General features: G+C 49.0%; 3 protein-coding genes across 6 annotated transcripts in view; 1 reads left to right on the top strand and 2 right to left on the bottom strand.

The window, feature by feature from the left end:
* The first annotated feature begins 143 nt into the window (after positions 1-143).
* Positions 144-2,215, top strand: IFT20 (intraflagellar transport 20). The gene is made up of 4 exons (XM_027660386.1): positions 144-402; positions 611-696; positions 1,246-1,349; positions 1,785-2,215. The coding sequence occupies exons 1-4, from the start codon at positions 276-278 to the stop codon at positions 1,864-1,866; spliced, it is 399 nt and encodes a 132-aa protein (XP_027516187.1). The 5' UTR covers positions 144-275; the 3' UTR covers positions 1,867-2,215.
* A 731-nt stretch (positions 2,216-2,946) lies between these two features.
* On the bottom strand, positions 2,947-6,179 carry TMEM97 (transmembrane protein 97). Its single transcript, XM_027660385.1, has 3 exons — positions 6,021-6,179; positions 4,454-4,598; positions 2,947-3,908 (listed from the first exon to the last, which is right to left on the bottom strand). The coding sequence occupies exons 1-3, from the start codon at positions 6,138-6,140 to the stop codon at positions 3,658-3,660; spliced, it is 516 nt and encodes a 171-aa protein (XP_027516186.1). The 5' UTR covers positions 6,141-6,179; the 3' UTR covers positions 2,947-3,657.
* Positions 6,180-8,084: 1,905 nt separating this feature from the next.
* NLK (nemo like kinase) overlaps positions 8,085-15,426 on the bottom strand; it is a 37,983-nt gene continuing 30,641 nt past the window's right edge. For all 4 annotated transcript variants that reach the window (XM_027660429.1, XM_027660431.1, XM_027660432.1 and 1 more), the window contains 5 exons: positions 15,257-15,358; positions 12,244-12,330; positions 10,960-11,158; positions 10,245-10,338; positions 8,085-9,802 (listed from right to left, as the gene is read on the bottom strand). In XM_027660429.1, the coding sequence (XP_027516230.1) occupies positions 9,748-9,802; positions 10,245-10,338; positions 10,960-11,158; positions 12,244-12,330; positions 15,257-15,358 (537 nt within the window). In that variant the 3' untranslated portion in view covers positions 8,085-9,747. The remainder of the gene's footprint in view (positions 9,803-10,244; positions 10,339-10,959; positions 11,159-12,243; positions 12,331-15,256; positions 15,359-15,426) is intronic.

Raw genomic sequence — 15,426 nt, 5'->3', positions numbered from 1 at the left:
CGCACCCGGCCCGCTCTCACCCCGCACCCGGCCCGCTCTCACCCCGCGGCCGCCCCTCAGCCCCGGCCCGGCCTCGTCCCGCCCCGGGAAGCGCCGGCCCGGAAGAGCTTCCGCGGCTCCCGGCGGGCCCCGCGCGGCGGAGGCGGGGCCGGGCCGGGGGTGTGGGAGGATCTGCCCTGAGGAGCGGTCCTGGGCCGCTCGGAGGGGCCGGGGGTGTTGGGAGGACCGTCCTGGGCCGCTCGGAGGGTGCGGGGGGCTCGGGCCGCTCGGCCCCGATGGCGCAGGCGGCGCTGGGCTCGGCGGGGCTGCACTTCGACGAGCTGAACAAGCTGCGGGTGCTGGAGCCCGAGGTGGCGGCGCAGACGGCGCAGCTCCGCGAGGAGTGTCGGGCCTTCGTGGACAGTGAGTCCCTCACGGCCCCCGGACACTCCAGGGCTTCTCTCTTTTCTTGCCCCTTTTATCTGACTCCGAGGAAAATCTTAAAACGTGGCTGTTTACAGTAAACTCTGTAAACATAAAGATACTTTTAAAAGCTTTACCACGAAGCAGGAGCGTTGCTCCTCTTTAGGGCTGTTCTGGGTATCACTTGCCAATCTCTTCTTCTTTGCAGAAACAGCAGAATTTCAGAAAATAGTGGGCAGCTTGATCGAGCTCGTTGACCAACTGGCCAAAGCTGCAGAAAGTGAGAAGATGAAGGTACTGTGCAGTTAATTCCTGGGTTCTGGTGTGCTCTGCCCCACCCTGTGTAAAAAACCAGCTCTGTCCCTCCCTCCCTTTACAGCAGAAGCAGCGTTTCCCTGTCAGTGTCCTGCTGGCATTCCCGTGGGACTAACTGGGCCTTTTCAATTGACATGAATGTCTAGAAGCCTGTGACATTGTCACATTACTCCTGCATGTCACGGTTCTGCTCTTCCTGCTTGTCAATATTTCTGCACTTAAACAGAACCTGTATTTTTTAATCACTCCTTTTACTGGTAGAGCTTAGTCCTCAAGAGGCAGGAGAAGCCTCTGGTAGCCAGAGCTTGTCTGGACCAGTGCCCACTCTGTGTGTCCAGAGGGGTCAGGGACTTTGTTCCCTGTGTCTGAGGGAGGCCCCAAAGGCCTCACCCGCCCAACCCTCAGGATCAGTGTCACCCTCCCTTATTGCTGGCACGGCTCAAACACCTCAGAATCAACCTGCTGGGAGGGAAAGGGGCTAAAAAAATTAACAAAACCCCCTGAGCACATCCCACCCTCTCCTGCCAGGCTATCGGGGCACGGAACCTGCTGAAGTCGATTGCAAAGCAGAGAGAGGCTCAGGAGCAGCAGCTCCAGGCTTTGATAGCCGAGAAGAAGATGCAGCTGGAAAGGTGAGGTGCCTGTCCCTGAGGTTTGTGCTCAGCACTGTAGGGAGTTGTGCAGGCTGGGAGGGCTCAGGGCTGACCCCCGTGGGACCCTCAGTTGGTTCAGACTGTCCCACCTGCAGCAAAGGTGGAAATGTGCCACAGGCCTGGACTCACCTTCAGGCCCTGCAGTGAACCAAAGCAGGTTCCTCCCTGAGGCCTTGGGGGCTGAACAAAGGGAGGCAGCACGAGGTGGGCAGTGCAGAACCCAGCACATCTGTAACAGCCTTGAGAGCTGCACAGTGTGACAGTGCAGCTGCTGCTTCCAGGGACAGGTCACACAGGTAGCCCAGCTGCCCTCCCACAGCCTGGGGGACTGCACTGACCCCCCTCCCACAGCCTGGGGGGCTGCACTGACCCCCCTCCCACAGCTGGGGGCCTTTGACCATTTTTCTCTTGCAGGTACCGGATCGAGTACGAGACTCTGTGCAAAATCGAAGCGGACCAGAATGAATTCATCGACCAGTTCATTTTCCAGAAATAGAGGATTTTAAGATAAGAACCAGCTCACTTGGAAACTTGACCATTCCAGAATCTTGAGAATTTCAGAAATATGCAATTTCCACTGTGCAGGAGTGCAGATGGTTTGTGCAGTGGAGGGGCTTTACCCTGGTGTGAATGTCCCAGCCGTGGCAATAAGGAGGGCTGACAGCTCACAGCTGCACACACTGCTCTGGCCTTTGATTTTATACCAGTTTTGTACAGTCAGTAGTTCTAATTCAAATTACAGTTGAATTAATGCTGCTGGTGCTCTGTTGTGTCTCTTTTTGAACTTTACAGCTCTTTCAAAGAAATTGGGAAATAAATTATTGTTCTCAGACTTTCTGGCTGTACCAGAAGTAGTTGCTCCTGCAGTGTTATTTTTCAGCTTAAAGGTTTACAACTCCCTGGGCACTCTCAGTGGTTTTCCACTTTCTTTGTGTCTGTAAAGACACCACACACAAGCAGCAGGAACTTGGATCTACGTTGCCCACATTACTCTCTACAGAATTAGAAAAAAACTACAGAGATTTATGATTTCCAGAACACATCAATTACAGACACACAAAAAACCAGAAACTACGTGAGAATTAAGAACTTTGAACTGTTCCTGAGGAATGTCCATTCAGGAATGTCATAACATGAGAGCTGAATTCTTTCATGGGCATTATTAGGATGGAAACCATTCCAAGTGTCAGTGACACCAGGAGTACATAACTATAAACTACAAACGCAAATGTGAACTCAAGCCTCCTGCTGAAGTGCAAACAGATGTGTTTTGTGTCTGTCTTAGGGAACCCAATATGGAAATGTGGCTCATTCCAAAGCCTGGGGAAGGCTTACCTTTTACAGAGTGAAGTCCTGAAATACAAGGGCAGCACCTGAGCAGCTTCACAGGGCCCTGTCACCTCTCACCAGGCTCCAAGTGTTCTTGCAGATCAATGGAAAACTTAAAAAACCCCCAACCACCCCAGAATTTCTATCAGTTGTTGTAATTTATGCATAGATTTACTCTGAATTCTCTACCATCTCATGGTCACTGTAAGTTCCTTTCAGCCTTTCCATGAAGAAGATTAAATGCAGATTATTGCAGGTAGTTATTTATTTCCATACTATAAATGATTTCAGGGAAGCGAGAAATTTGCAATTCCTTGTTTACAATTCCTGAAGTACTTCAAAATCCTCTAGGCAATATTCCTCATTTTCAAAGGTAACTTTAAGTATCATAAATCCAGAGTTTGGCACATTTACCACTGATCAGACATTAATTAATCAAAATGAAGCAGAGCAAAGGCAGGGAAATTTCAAAGGAAGGGGTGAGGAAGTTAAGAATCAGGATATGATTGGAAACGTTTCAGAAGCACAGCTTTGCAAATCTGGGTGTAATCATTTGGGGAGTCTGCAGAATATGCTGTTGGAAGACAGATTTCCTACTTAAGTGGTTTCCAAACAGTCACCTTGGAAAAAGGGAACTTGGAAGAACAATACCAGCTGCAGAGTGTGAGTGTGTGCCCTCACAGTTACACATCAAGGGTTACAAGTCCATTTTCCTGCTGGAGAGGCCCCGCACAGACCCGACCCCAGAGGCCCCGGGGGTCGCTGGCCCAGCCTCTGGCAGAGCTGTTTGTGGTGGGAGCAGAGCTGTGCACTCAAACCAATTCCATCTTTCCTTGCAGTGCCCTGGCAGGAGCTGTTGCAGCCAACACGAGAGGGATGTTTGTCCCAGAGGACTCTGTGAGCGCAGGGTTGGAACCAAATCCAGGACAGGAGTGGTGGGTACGACTTCCAGAGGGGGCTACTTCCTTTTTCTCTTCTCCACGTGTTTGTAGTGGGGGTTGCAGAGCATGGTGAACAGGATCAGGAGGGGGATCAGCAGGTAGGGCAGGTATATAGAGAGCAGAACGAGGCGCTCACGCAGCGTCTGAGGGCCCACGTGCTCGGACTTGGAGAAGTCGTGGAACAGGATATGGGCCAGGATGGCAAACAGAGTGGTGGCTACATGGGTGGAGTAGATAATGGCAGGAGTCCTGATCCATCTGCAACCACCTGCACAGAAACAGAAAGGAAAATGTATTGAAGTACTTTTGAAACAAGCAGAATTCCAAGGCTTTTAACTTAACAGAACATTGACTGCTGCCTCAGACTGAATAGGTAGCACAAAAAAACCTAAGTACTAGTAGAACCCAGAAATTTCTCTCCCTTGATGGAAATTCAGATCAAAGGGGTAATCCTGAAAATTTTAAAGTAACAAAATGAGTACACAGGCTTGACCCAGACCTTTATCTACTCTGGAAGTGTGCCAGATGTCAAATACTGATTACACAAATGGCTGCACCTGACAAGGGCCTGTAGCCACAAAGTTTTGGGTCTGACAGTCTTTATTCTGTGCTGCTTTCCCAGGTAAAATCTGCCATGAGAGTGGCCCAGTGCTCGTGGCACACTCGTTGTGAGGGCTGTGACAGCCCAGCCCTCCACAGGGTACGTCCCTCAAACTGCTCGAGACTGATGCAGAAACCTTCTCTGCTGTTCCAAAAGCAGGAGTCGTGCAGAAGAGCTCCCAGGACGTGCCCCTGCTCTGGTTTCATACCCACCCTTCAGGAAGGCGTAGGCGGCGACGGGGAAGAACGGCAGCTGGAGAAAGGCTTCACAGTAGATGAAGGCCTTGAACCACTCCGGGGGCTGCAGCATCATGGGGTCCCTGAAGGAAGTTGCATACTGCTGCAACAGGTCTGTCAGCTTAGGGAAACCAGAACAACACATTCTGTCACTGAACAGCAACCTCAGCAGGGCAAAGACTGTGATTTTCAACTGGATGAAGCCACCAGTGCAATGGGAAAAGAGTGATCCAACCTTGGCACGTGAGGATTTGTACTGCAGTTTAAACAGGGACTCTGTTTATAGCAATGAACCCTTTGAGTTAAGTCTGTATTAAATTTCCACTACAGGCAATTTTAGGATTACTTCTGCACTAAGTACAGATTCCAAAAACTACTCCTGAAATACGATTTCCTATCAGAAAAAACCTAAACCACAAAAATCTGCCCCTTGACACTCACAGCTATGATTTCCCTCTCTCTGCAGAGCTCTGCTGGTGCCAGCCCAGGGGGGCTCTCTGTCTGAGTGAGGGCTGAGCCCCCAGCCCCCCTCAGGTCCTGCCCAGCCCAGTGGGCTCTGGGGGCTCCTCCTCCAGGGCTGGAGCCCAGCTGCTGCCATGGAACAGCTCCATCCAAGGATTTGGCTCAGGGAGTTGAAACGGGTTTCCACGACAGAAATGTAAACTCCAGCATGGCTCTACGTTGGACTTTGAACAGGGGGATATGCATTGGGATCTGCTGGTTAACTATTAATTGAAAGTGGTGCCTCTACATTGGAGTAATTCTCCAGCAATTCTGATGGCAAAAACCACGTCACCAATTGTGAGGCTCAAACAGCAGGTGACAGCCGACTTCACCCTGACGATGAGGGCTGAGCTCATTATCAGCCATCCAGCTGTGGTTTGAATTAACTTCACGATGCTTATTGTCTTTTACGACTTTGTTCAAAATCCAGCAAACCAGAGATTTTAACTAATAAATTCGGTCGCTGGGATACCTGCTGCTGCAGCGGCAACAGCTCCCTGGTACGTTTTTGGCAGGAATTGGAGGAAACCTCAGGATGAGAGAGCGCCCGGCACCAGCCCCGCCCGGGGCACGTGGCAGCAGCCCGGGGACAGGGGGGCACTGCGGGGACAGGGGGGCACTGCGGGGACAGGACGGGGTGCTGGCAGCTGTAAGGCACCCACCGCCCGCCCGGGGAGAGGAACATTCCCAGCGCCGGTTCCCCGGGGAGATCAATGACCCCCGGGCACTGCGGACACGTCCCAGGCCCAGCTCCGGGCAGCGGCCCCGCTCGCAGCGCCCAAGGCGCCGATGGAGCGCCCCGTCCCCAGCGCCGCTCCCGCTCCTCCCCGATGAATGACCCGGCTGTGATTCAGCCCGTGGGCAGCAGCCCCGCCGCGTTCCAGCCGCTCCCTCACGCACATTTACTGCAGTTCCTCTCCCCCCTCGCGTCTCCACAGACGCGGTTCGGCAAAAGCCGCCCCCGGCCCCACCGACCCCGCGGATGCTCCGCGCGCGTTCGCGGAACGAGCCCCGGCGCGGCCCCCCCGGCCCCACTCACGGCCCGCGGGGGGATCCCGGCGGGCAGCAGCGGCTGGAGGTCGATCAGGGCCGTGATCGGGATGTGCGAGAGGAAGTAAAGGGCGAAGAGCCGCTCCCGCCACCGCGGAGCCGCCGCCATCGCCGGGACACGCCCACGGACACGCCCCTGGACACAGGGACACGCCCACGGACACGCCCCTGGAGACAGGGACACGCCCACGGCCGGGGGCACGCCCCCTTGAGGCAGGGCCACGCCCATCTGTGCCGGGACACGCCTCCGGGACACGCCCACGCCCCCCCGCTTCCCCTCCCCGTTTCCCCGTTTCCCATTTTCCCGGTTTCCCCGTTTCCCGGTGCGGGATCGCAGCGCTGCCGGTACCGACCCCCCCCACCCCTCACGGTGCCCCCGCCGCCCCCCGGGGCCGGATCCAGAGGCTGCTCCTCGTGCTCCCGCACCTCGGGCCAAGCCAGAGATAAACCCACTTCTTCCCGCATCCAACGCATCCTTCCCCGCACGCTCCCGCCCTACAGAGCTCAAACGCTCCCCCCGACCCGCCACAGCCCAGCCGGGTCCCGCGGCACACGCGGATCCATCACCTGCCTGGACTGCCGGTGCCCATGGATCACACTCTGGAGGATCCACACCTGCGCGGGGATGTGGAGCACAGGGAACAGAACCTCCCGTCAGGTTATACCCGACAGAAGAATATTAAAGGTTACGGAGACCAAACGGTCCCAGGGTCTCGCGATTCCGTTACTGAAAAAAATCCAGGGTAAAACAATTAGAGAACTTGCCCCCCAGGAAATCCCAAAACGACCACTTGGGGCTCCCTCCCACCAGGAAACAGCCCAGTCCCACATCCGCTGCTGCTGAAGGGCTGGAGGAGAAAAGCAGCTTCCACAAACTGCTTCGAATCAGTCACTGATACTTCACCAGGAGATGGATTTTAGCCACTTACTGTTCCAGGACTGGCCTCGACAGCTCCTTTGCTCGGTGTCACAGTGCACACACAGGGCTGGGCCCTCTCACCCTCCAGTGTTCCTCTGACAGTTTGTGAGCAGCTCCGAGTTCTCCTTTGCCCTCAGCACGCCTGGTCCCTTCCCAAGGCACAGGCCATACAAGGAGACAAGCACTGTAGTGACAGAGCTTAAAACTTCTCATGACAATTGTAATTCGCTTGACATTGAGATCAGCAAAGCTTAAAACTGATTAAAATGCAACTCTGATAAACCTCAGGCCAGGTTTTACCCTGGCTGGGAAGGAAAGCAGCTCTCGGGATGCCTCCCATTGCCACCGTGTTCCCCTGAGTGCTCACTGGCAATGGAACTGTGTCCATCCAAGGGCTCAGGGGAGCACTCCCTCCACTGTCACTGACTCACAGCAAACACAGCAAATGCAGGTCAGGCTACAGAAAACACTCCCAGCATTGTGGTTTGCATATATTTGTACACAGTTTTAGTCACACCTTGTGCCAGTGTTATTCCACATCCTGCCCAGACACCTTGCAAGGTAAAGGTCCCCAAGACCTTTTATTCTTTTTATGTTCATGGACAGGATTCACCCAGAGACCTCAAGCAATTGGCTCCAAAAAATCCCCTCTGCCCAAAGTGTCTGTGCCACGTGTGGCAGGTGCTCACACCCTGCCAGCTCCAGCCTGTCCCCTGCCCTGACACACCACGGCCCAGGGACTGCAGCTGTGTTCTGCACCCTTTGCATCAGGACTGCAGAGAACAGGGAAAGGGGTTTGTGCTCAAAAACTAACAGGTGCTTTGCAAATTAAACAAACCCAGAGCTGCCTGGAGGTCTGACCCCCTCCCAGGACAGTTCAAGTCAATCACTAATTTGATTTATCAGCGAGTTCAGCCCTTACCCAGGATGAGGCTGAGAGAGCAGGTGAGTCTTGTGTCTAATAAGTCATATATGTGTGCACATAACACGTGTGTGTGCACATGGGTGTAAAAGTCAGCACCATGCCCAAACCACGACGTTACAAAGTCTTTCTACTGGTGTTGTTCATCAAGATTGTATCAATCTACCCTCAAATGCAAGGGGGGATCAGGCAGAAATAACAACAGCCACCGCTGCGGTTTCAAATGTCACATTTAATGTTTTCACCACTGTACTCCAAATCTACATTTTACAAAGTGACCAGCAAGTGTGCCACATTAACTGACCAACCTCTGAGATTTTACCTTTCATACCAGTGTCTTCTGGGGCTCGTTAATTAAACACGTTTCTCATTCAAGTGAATTGAAATGCTTCCGTTGGTTTTATTCTCAGGAGCCTCATAAAAAACAAAGATATTGCACCATCTTTGTTCAGTTATTCAATGTTTGTCTCTTTCACAGCAAATAATTACTTCATTGAAGTTAAAACTTCCAAACATAACTTACTAATAGTCTCCAATTCCAGCTCAGATCACTCTTGTTGAAAATACTCTGCTAAATACAGATAACTTACAATAACTTTAACAGTTAATTGTCCATAACAAACACCACGGTTTCTCTCCAGACCAAGGCTCAAATTTTAAGACCACCCTTTAGTATTCCTTTGTACAGGTGAAAAACAGTCTTCAATTTTCTAGTCTTGTTTTAAATACAAAAGTTGGAAGGGACATTCAAGTTTCAAGTCTCCACACTGAACTTAAAAAAAAAAAAATCATGTGGAGGTAAACAAACCAAGTTGTATACTCCAGGAGGTAGAGGCCTTCAATTTGTGTTCATATATACATATGCACAGAATTCAGTGTTCCAACAGAAAAAGAATTAGCCAAAAAGTAATAAAAGTTATTTACTACTGTGACATTTCAAGACTTCCACAGCTTTGCCTAAAGACACAAACACAATTAACAGAATTCCCTATGTGCTTTTTTTTGTCCTTTTCTTTTTTTTTTTCTCTCAACTGTCCAGTGCAGGAAAAAGTTCTCACAAAATTTCACAGACCTAAAATGTGCAAGCTAGTTTCTCTCTATACAGCAATGATGTCAGGGATCTCTGAAATTAGCTCATAAATGGAATTATTTACACACATAGAAGATGCATGCTGGGGGGTTTTATGTAAGAAAGAGCAGAAAAACTTCTAATAAAAATAGATTAAATATATATATATATTTATACTGGGTAAGGAAACAGAAGTTTCATCTCTCCTAGTCACAAACTCATTCTCTCTACTCACAACATTTGATTTTAGAACAGCACACATCACCATCACAGCTCTAGTGAGAAGCTATTTATAGGGTTTGGGCATCAGGGGACGTGGCCACTTCCCGTGGTCACAACCCCCAAAGGGACTTCATGATTGGTCGCAGTCAAGTTTTCTGTATTCCTTAGTTTTAGAAAACCCAAAATCTCCAGGAATGGCTCAATATCAAAATGTATGTCTATCTGTTTGTACAATCTCACTTCAATTAAAAAAAAAAAAAAAGAAAAAGGAAAAGAAAAAAAGAAAAAACCTCCCCGAATTTGGTTCAATTCTGTTTGTTCTGAGCTGAGCCATCACAGCTGCACTAGAATTCATAAAACACGTGCAACTCTGGGTAAAATATTTTCTTCTAAAAGCACAACCACTTTACAAGATTAAAAGTCTAGTACATTTCTAAATATTATTCATATTGTACAAGTAGTGGTTGTTATTTTAAAACTTCATTAGTAAAATTACAGTACAAGCATGATTAACCTCCAGAATTGCAAATCCCAGGCTCCAGTGGAAAGCTACATTACATCTTCAGTAGTACGTGAGCTCCACGTCACTCCCACACCAGCGGAGACGGCGGCATCTCGGAGGGCTGGGCGACCGTGGAGCTGCAGGGCAGGGACACACACAGGCACAGTCATTTGCAGGAGCTCACAGGCACAACCTCAGTGCTGGGCTGGAGGCCAACCAGGAGAACAGAACCCCCCCAGAGCAACAGTGACCAACACTGACAGCAAACCCTGCACCACCTTCTATCTGCCTGCTTGCACCCTCAGCGTTCCTTCTAATGCTAATTCTACAATCAGGACCCAACTTGCTGACCTTCCTATTCTCATTTTCAGTCTGACTTCTCTTCTTTTACACAATAATAGTATTTGAAACTTTCGCACATTTTATTTAAATTCTAGAAGAGTTCATATAAATAGTGTAAATTATCTACGGGCCTTTCCTACTCTCAGGGAAAACTGAAAATGAAAAACATTCTGGATGTGCAAATTCTGTACTACTAATAAATGGGAATTAATATCAGATGTGATTACATACAGTTACCTAATAAAGCTCTTAAAAGCAGCAGACTGAGGGTTGATGCAGAGAGGCACTCTGTTTCCTTTCTGCTGTTCCAAAATGAACTGATGAATTATTTCTGTACACAGGAGAAAAATACAAAACACCACAGCATTAACATTTCTGGCTTCAGTAAAATGCAGTTTAGATGGGGGGGAATAAAGGTTTCCTTACTGAGAATGCATTTCAGTGAGGATAAAAGAGCTCCAGCTTCCCTAAATCTCAGCTTCAGCTCCTGGAAACTGCTGCCTCTTTCTGCAGCACAGCTGTGGAGGTCACAGCTCGTACCCCAAAAGGGCCACACCACCAATTTCCCCTTCCCCCAGTGCCACCATTCAGTAAAAGGATGAGGAACAGGGCACTGGGGACAGTGCTGGCAAGGTCTGAAACCCACAGACCTCTGCATGTCAGCCTGTGCTTGTGCCACTGTTATGTCAGAACATTGATAATTCTGTTCTTTTAGTGACTAGAAATTGTTTCCAGTGTCTACTATGGAAAAATATTTGAAAGAATCCAGCCCTGGGGTTAGTGCACACTGGGGTGAGTTGTGGGAGGGGGGCTTGGACTCGGAAATTGGATTTCTGGGGGTCTCAAACCACCACACAGATCCAGAGCACACATCCCAGCTACATCCCAGTTCCACCCTGCTGAGGGGGGGAGCAGGAGGACAACTGCACATCCAACCTTAACCCCGACTCACCTTTAACCTGCCGAACAGAACTGAGGTTCTTTTCAAAAGTGTCATCAAATTTGGGATTAGTGATGGGTTCAAAATCACTCGTATAAACTCTTCCAGTGGATGTGGAAAAACAACATTTACACATACAGGTGTGGTACCGCAACCGCCCCTCGTCGAGATAGGGGTGAGCTAAGGCATCCTTAGCAGATATCCTTTTGGACTGGGGAGAAACACAGGACAGAAAAGGGAAAGGAACAGTGAGGAGACTTCCAGGGCTATTGAAACTACTCATCGATTAATTGCCAGTGGTTTCTTAACCCCTAATCCTGTGAAGGAACCAGCTCATGTCCCGCTGCCTGGGAGCTGCAGGAGCTGCCACTAGAGGGGAGCTGTGGCTCAGGAACCAGCCCTGCTGGGACGGCACCGACCCTCCTGTGCCACAGCCACCATGGAACGGCTGCTAATGGGAGGCTTGGAAACACCTTTTCCAACAGTTACTTTCTCCAGATAACCTCACAATTATGACCCCCACAGTAAATCAAAACAAGCCAGGAATAACAGCATTCTAAGTGTTGAGGGAGTTAGAAAGGAAAACTTTAAGGCTTTTTATATGGAAGTTATAATTTAACATTTCCATGGTTCTGTTCAGCAAAGCAATCTTAAGGTTTAAAAAAAGTAAACCCCAAAGCCAGTGCCTTGTGAGTGCTTCATCAGCTCCTGGCCTCCTCCTTTGCACTGCAGTCACTGCCTGGTTTTTATTTGCAATACTGGGGGGGGGGGGTGTCTGTGAGAATGAAATAATTAAAATTATCAATTTTGGTATCAGATTTTCTAATGACAATTCTCTATAGTGTCCCTAGAGATGAAATTCAAAATTCACAGAACCACATTTTTATTACAAAAACAGTGGAAAAATGATCCTGTTCTGTGACTGGGGATGCAGGAGGAATTTTCTGTGTGTTGCAAGACCGGGAACACCCCCGTGTCCCTAATTAGAACTGCATCAAAGTAGCTCATGTTCTGCTACCTACACCCAGCTCGGAAAAGAGCATGAGTCACACACCCCCTCACCCATCAGCAGCTTCCTTCACAAGACCACTCGGCTTTAAATGTGGAACCCCCATTCCAGGGGGAATTCATTGGCCTGTTATACATTTTTACATCTTTTACAGACCAAAAGTACTGCAATGCCATGTAGAAGGAAACCAGCTAAAGCAGTCCTTGACTTAAAACACTCATTTAGGTATCAGACAACAAAAACTGTTCAAACCAAAAGTACCTGAGATAATTTTCAGTCATACTTACTGGATCAAAGACCAACATCCTGCAAAGGAGATGAACTGCTTCATGTGTAGCTTGACTGGAGAGTGTATATAGGACAGGAAGGGATGGCTGTAGGGGGAATGGGAGGAAGAGAAGCACAGAGTGTCCTGTCAGATCCATCAGCAGGAAAACCCTGTTCCAGCACACGCAATTCCGTAGTCATCAAGGACAAACTCCTTGTTAAAGAGGACACACGGTACCCAACCCTTCCCACCCGACAATAACCACCATTACAGAACTCAGCAACTGCAATAAAGAGCTAATGGATCATTTTTTCCCTTAGTTCAGATGTAATCCCTGGACAAACTTATATTTTATTTATTTATTTTTCTACATGGACACCACTCATCACTCCCAGCTGTAGCTGCTCAGGGGTTTGATTAACCCTTCATTTCCAGTAGTTCATTTTCCTGATCTCAATCACTCCCAAATTATAAATTACTTTGCTTTTCCTTGCCCAGGCAATCCACAGCTGACTGACAGTGACAGAAGGACTGTACTGGACGTCACAGTTGCTGTAAATTTCCCAGTATAAATAAGAATTACACCTCCACAGTGACATCAGCCAAAGTTAACCCTGAACTACCACATGCAGCCCTGAGCACTTCTCAGCCTTGGTTTCTCAGGGCAGCCTATGGAATATGAAGCTGTAATATTTGGTAACTTCATCTCATTTTTCTAATTCCTAAGTACCATCTACACACAAAAGCACTGTGGGCCAAGCACTGTGATTACACAGGTTTCATCCATACGCTGGAGCAGAAAAACAGTATTACATTCCTTAGTTATGGAAGCTGTCGCATCCAACAGAAATGAAGGACTCCCTTTTTTTGTTTACATTTATGGCCCTTGTCAGCAGCTTGTCCTGCCATCTCAGAAGCACCTGGTTAGAGACAGCTCCTGGGGACAGCACTCCCTCAGCCAGAGCTGGGAGCAGTCCTGCAGGAGCACTGCCCGGCGGTGGGAACTGGGAAAATGGAATTGCACTGGGATTTGATTGCCATGGAATCAGTGGTCAGTCTGTCAGCAAGGAAGGAGCATCCTCCTCCTGGCCTCTCCCACAGCAGAGGGCAGGAGCACAGCAGAGGGGCACAAATTCCAAAGGCTTTCCTGGAAAGGGGGTGAGCGGAGCCGGCGGGGACAGCCCATCACCCCGGGGCTGCTGGGGCAGCTGCATCAACTCAAACTGAGCCTGAAGGGAAACTTCCAAACACCAGGTGACAAAGAGGCCCCTGGAGCTTGGCAATGCCCACTCTGCCAGCACACAGTGCTGGGGGGTTAATCAGAACCTTCCTGCATCAATCTATTTTTACATGGAGCAGCAAAATGCTTCACCCTCCCCTCCCACTGCACTCACCTACGGCGAGTAAAAATAGTTGGTGTGACAAAGTAATCGCCTGTATCTAACTTGGTTTCTCTCCCTATTAGTCCAATTAAGAACCTGGTAACTTTAACTGTTTATATCCACAGAAAGGTCCATTTCAGAATACGAAAAGCCAGGAATTTGCATTCCAGCATGAAGTTTGCTTCAAACTGAAACCAGAGAAATACCATTAATCCCCTGAGTGCTCTGTATCCCCTAGTTCCAAGTCGCAGTGAGCACACCAGCTCCAGAGACTGCTCAGCTCCTGTGGCAATCCATGGAAAATGAACCTTGTTTTCCCCAACTGACACAGAACTAACTCTTAGAGTGTATTTCCTACAACTTCGTGCCTAAAGGACATTATGTCTGTAGTGGAAACCTTTTATACCATTTCACCTCACTTGCTTTTTAGTATTCCCATCATGCTGTGGGTCGTGAGACACTGGGTTTCAGAGTTACAACTCTTCTAAGCACATGGTAGCAGAAAAACATACTTGATTTGTTTTAAAACTGGTAGAGAAAGTCTGTAGGAAATCCTCCTATTATTAATGCTCGAAGAAAAAAATCCTGTCACGAAATGGAATAGAGACAACTTGATGTAATGAATGCAAACTGCCAAGGAGGCAGAACTCCCACATGTCAATAATAAAGCAGAATATACATGCAATGCTCATTTCTATGGTAACTACTATTGTGGTGAACAGACATGTGAGAAATTACTTCAACATGCAGAAAATAAAGATGCAAACTTAACTACTGGAAAGATCTGACGTACAGGTCAATGATTTTGTAATTTTTACTAACAATCATAAAAATGACCATACTGGATGGCCACACAGCTCTATCCCTGCACCAGGGATGCCTGCACAAGCATTTCTTTGTTATAGTAACAGCATTTGCACTTTTTATTGCCCAGTCAGAACAATGACACCATCCTGCCTTTTTTTCCCTGGTTTGCTGGTTGTCTTTTTTTAAATTTAACTTTTACTTCAGCTGTATTGTATGCTCTATCTCAGCTTTCAGTCTCTTGTTGACCCTTCCTGAGCAGCTCAGGTCAGCACAAAGGTGTGCAGGGACCCTCTGGGGTTGGGGTTCTGCCCTCAGCTCTGGGACACGGACAAGTTCCAGCTCTAACACTCCTGATCCCGGCAGTGCAGGACCCCTCAGGGCTTTCTGGTTATACTGTCAATTTTCATTTATTTTCATTTACGTCTCTTGACAATACTATCACTTAAATTTAACATCTTCATTCAAAATAGCTATCACAACACTGTCACTTACAAAGGGAGACTTTCACCTGTGTCATCAAGTCAAACAATATATCGAAGGCAGAACCCAGAAATGCACTTCACTAGTGAAAACCCACCCTGTCTTCAGAGCGGTTGGACTAATTACACCACTAACCCCCATCACTGCAGCACCACAACACTGCTGGTAGTTTAACCCTGGTTAACAGGCAGAGACAGCTCTGGGACTGAATGTCCAAACGAAGCATTTACAACAAACGGGCCCTGAGAGTTTAACCGAGCTGTGAAACGCTGTGATGCTGCAGCAGGAGCCCTGCCCAGAGGGAATGTGACTCGTGGGGCTGATGAAGGGTCCCCTGGCCCAGTGCCCAGCCCCTCCAGGTACCTGTTTATGAGGACCCCTGAGTATGTGTGCCTTGGCGCCTTCACACGCCGTCCTCATGGCCTCCAGCGACGGCGTGCCCAGCAGGTCTGTGATCAGGTCCAGCTGCAGGGCAGAGCACACGGGTGTCAGTGCATGGCCCTGCCATGGCACACTGCTCAGCTAACACAGGA

The sequence above is a fragment of the Corapipo altera genome, unplaced genomic scaffold (assembly GCF_003945725.1).
Source record: "Corapipo altera isolate COAL_440 unplaced genomic scaffold, ASM394572v1 271, whole genome shotgun sequence".
Classification (NCBI taxonomy): Eukaryota; Metazoa; Chordata; class Aves; order Passeriformes; family Pipridae; genus Corapipo; species Corapipo altera.
This window is presented reverse-complemented; position numbering and strand designations above follow the sequence as displayed.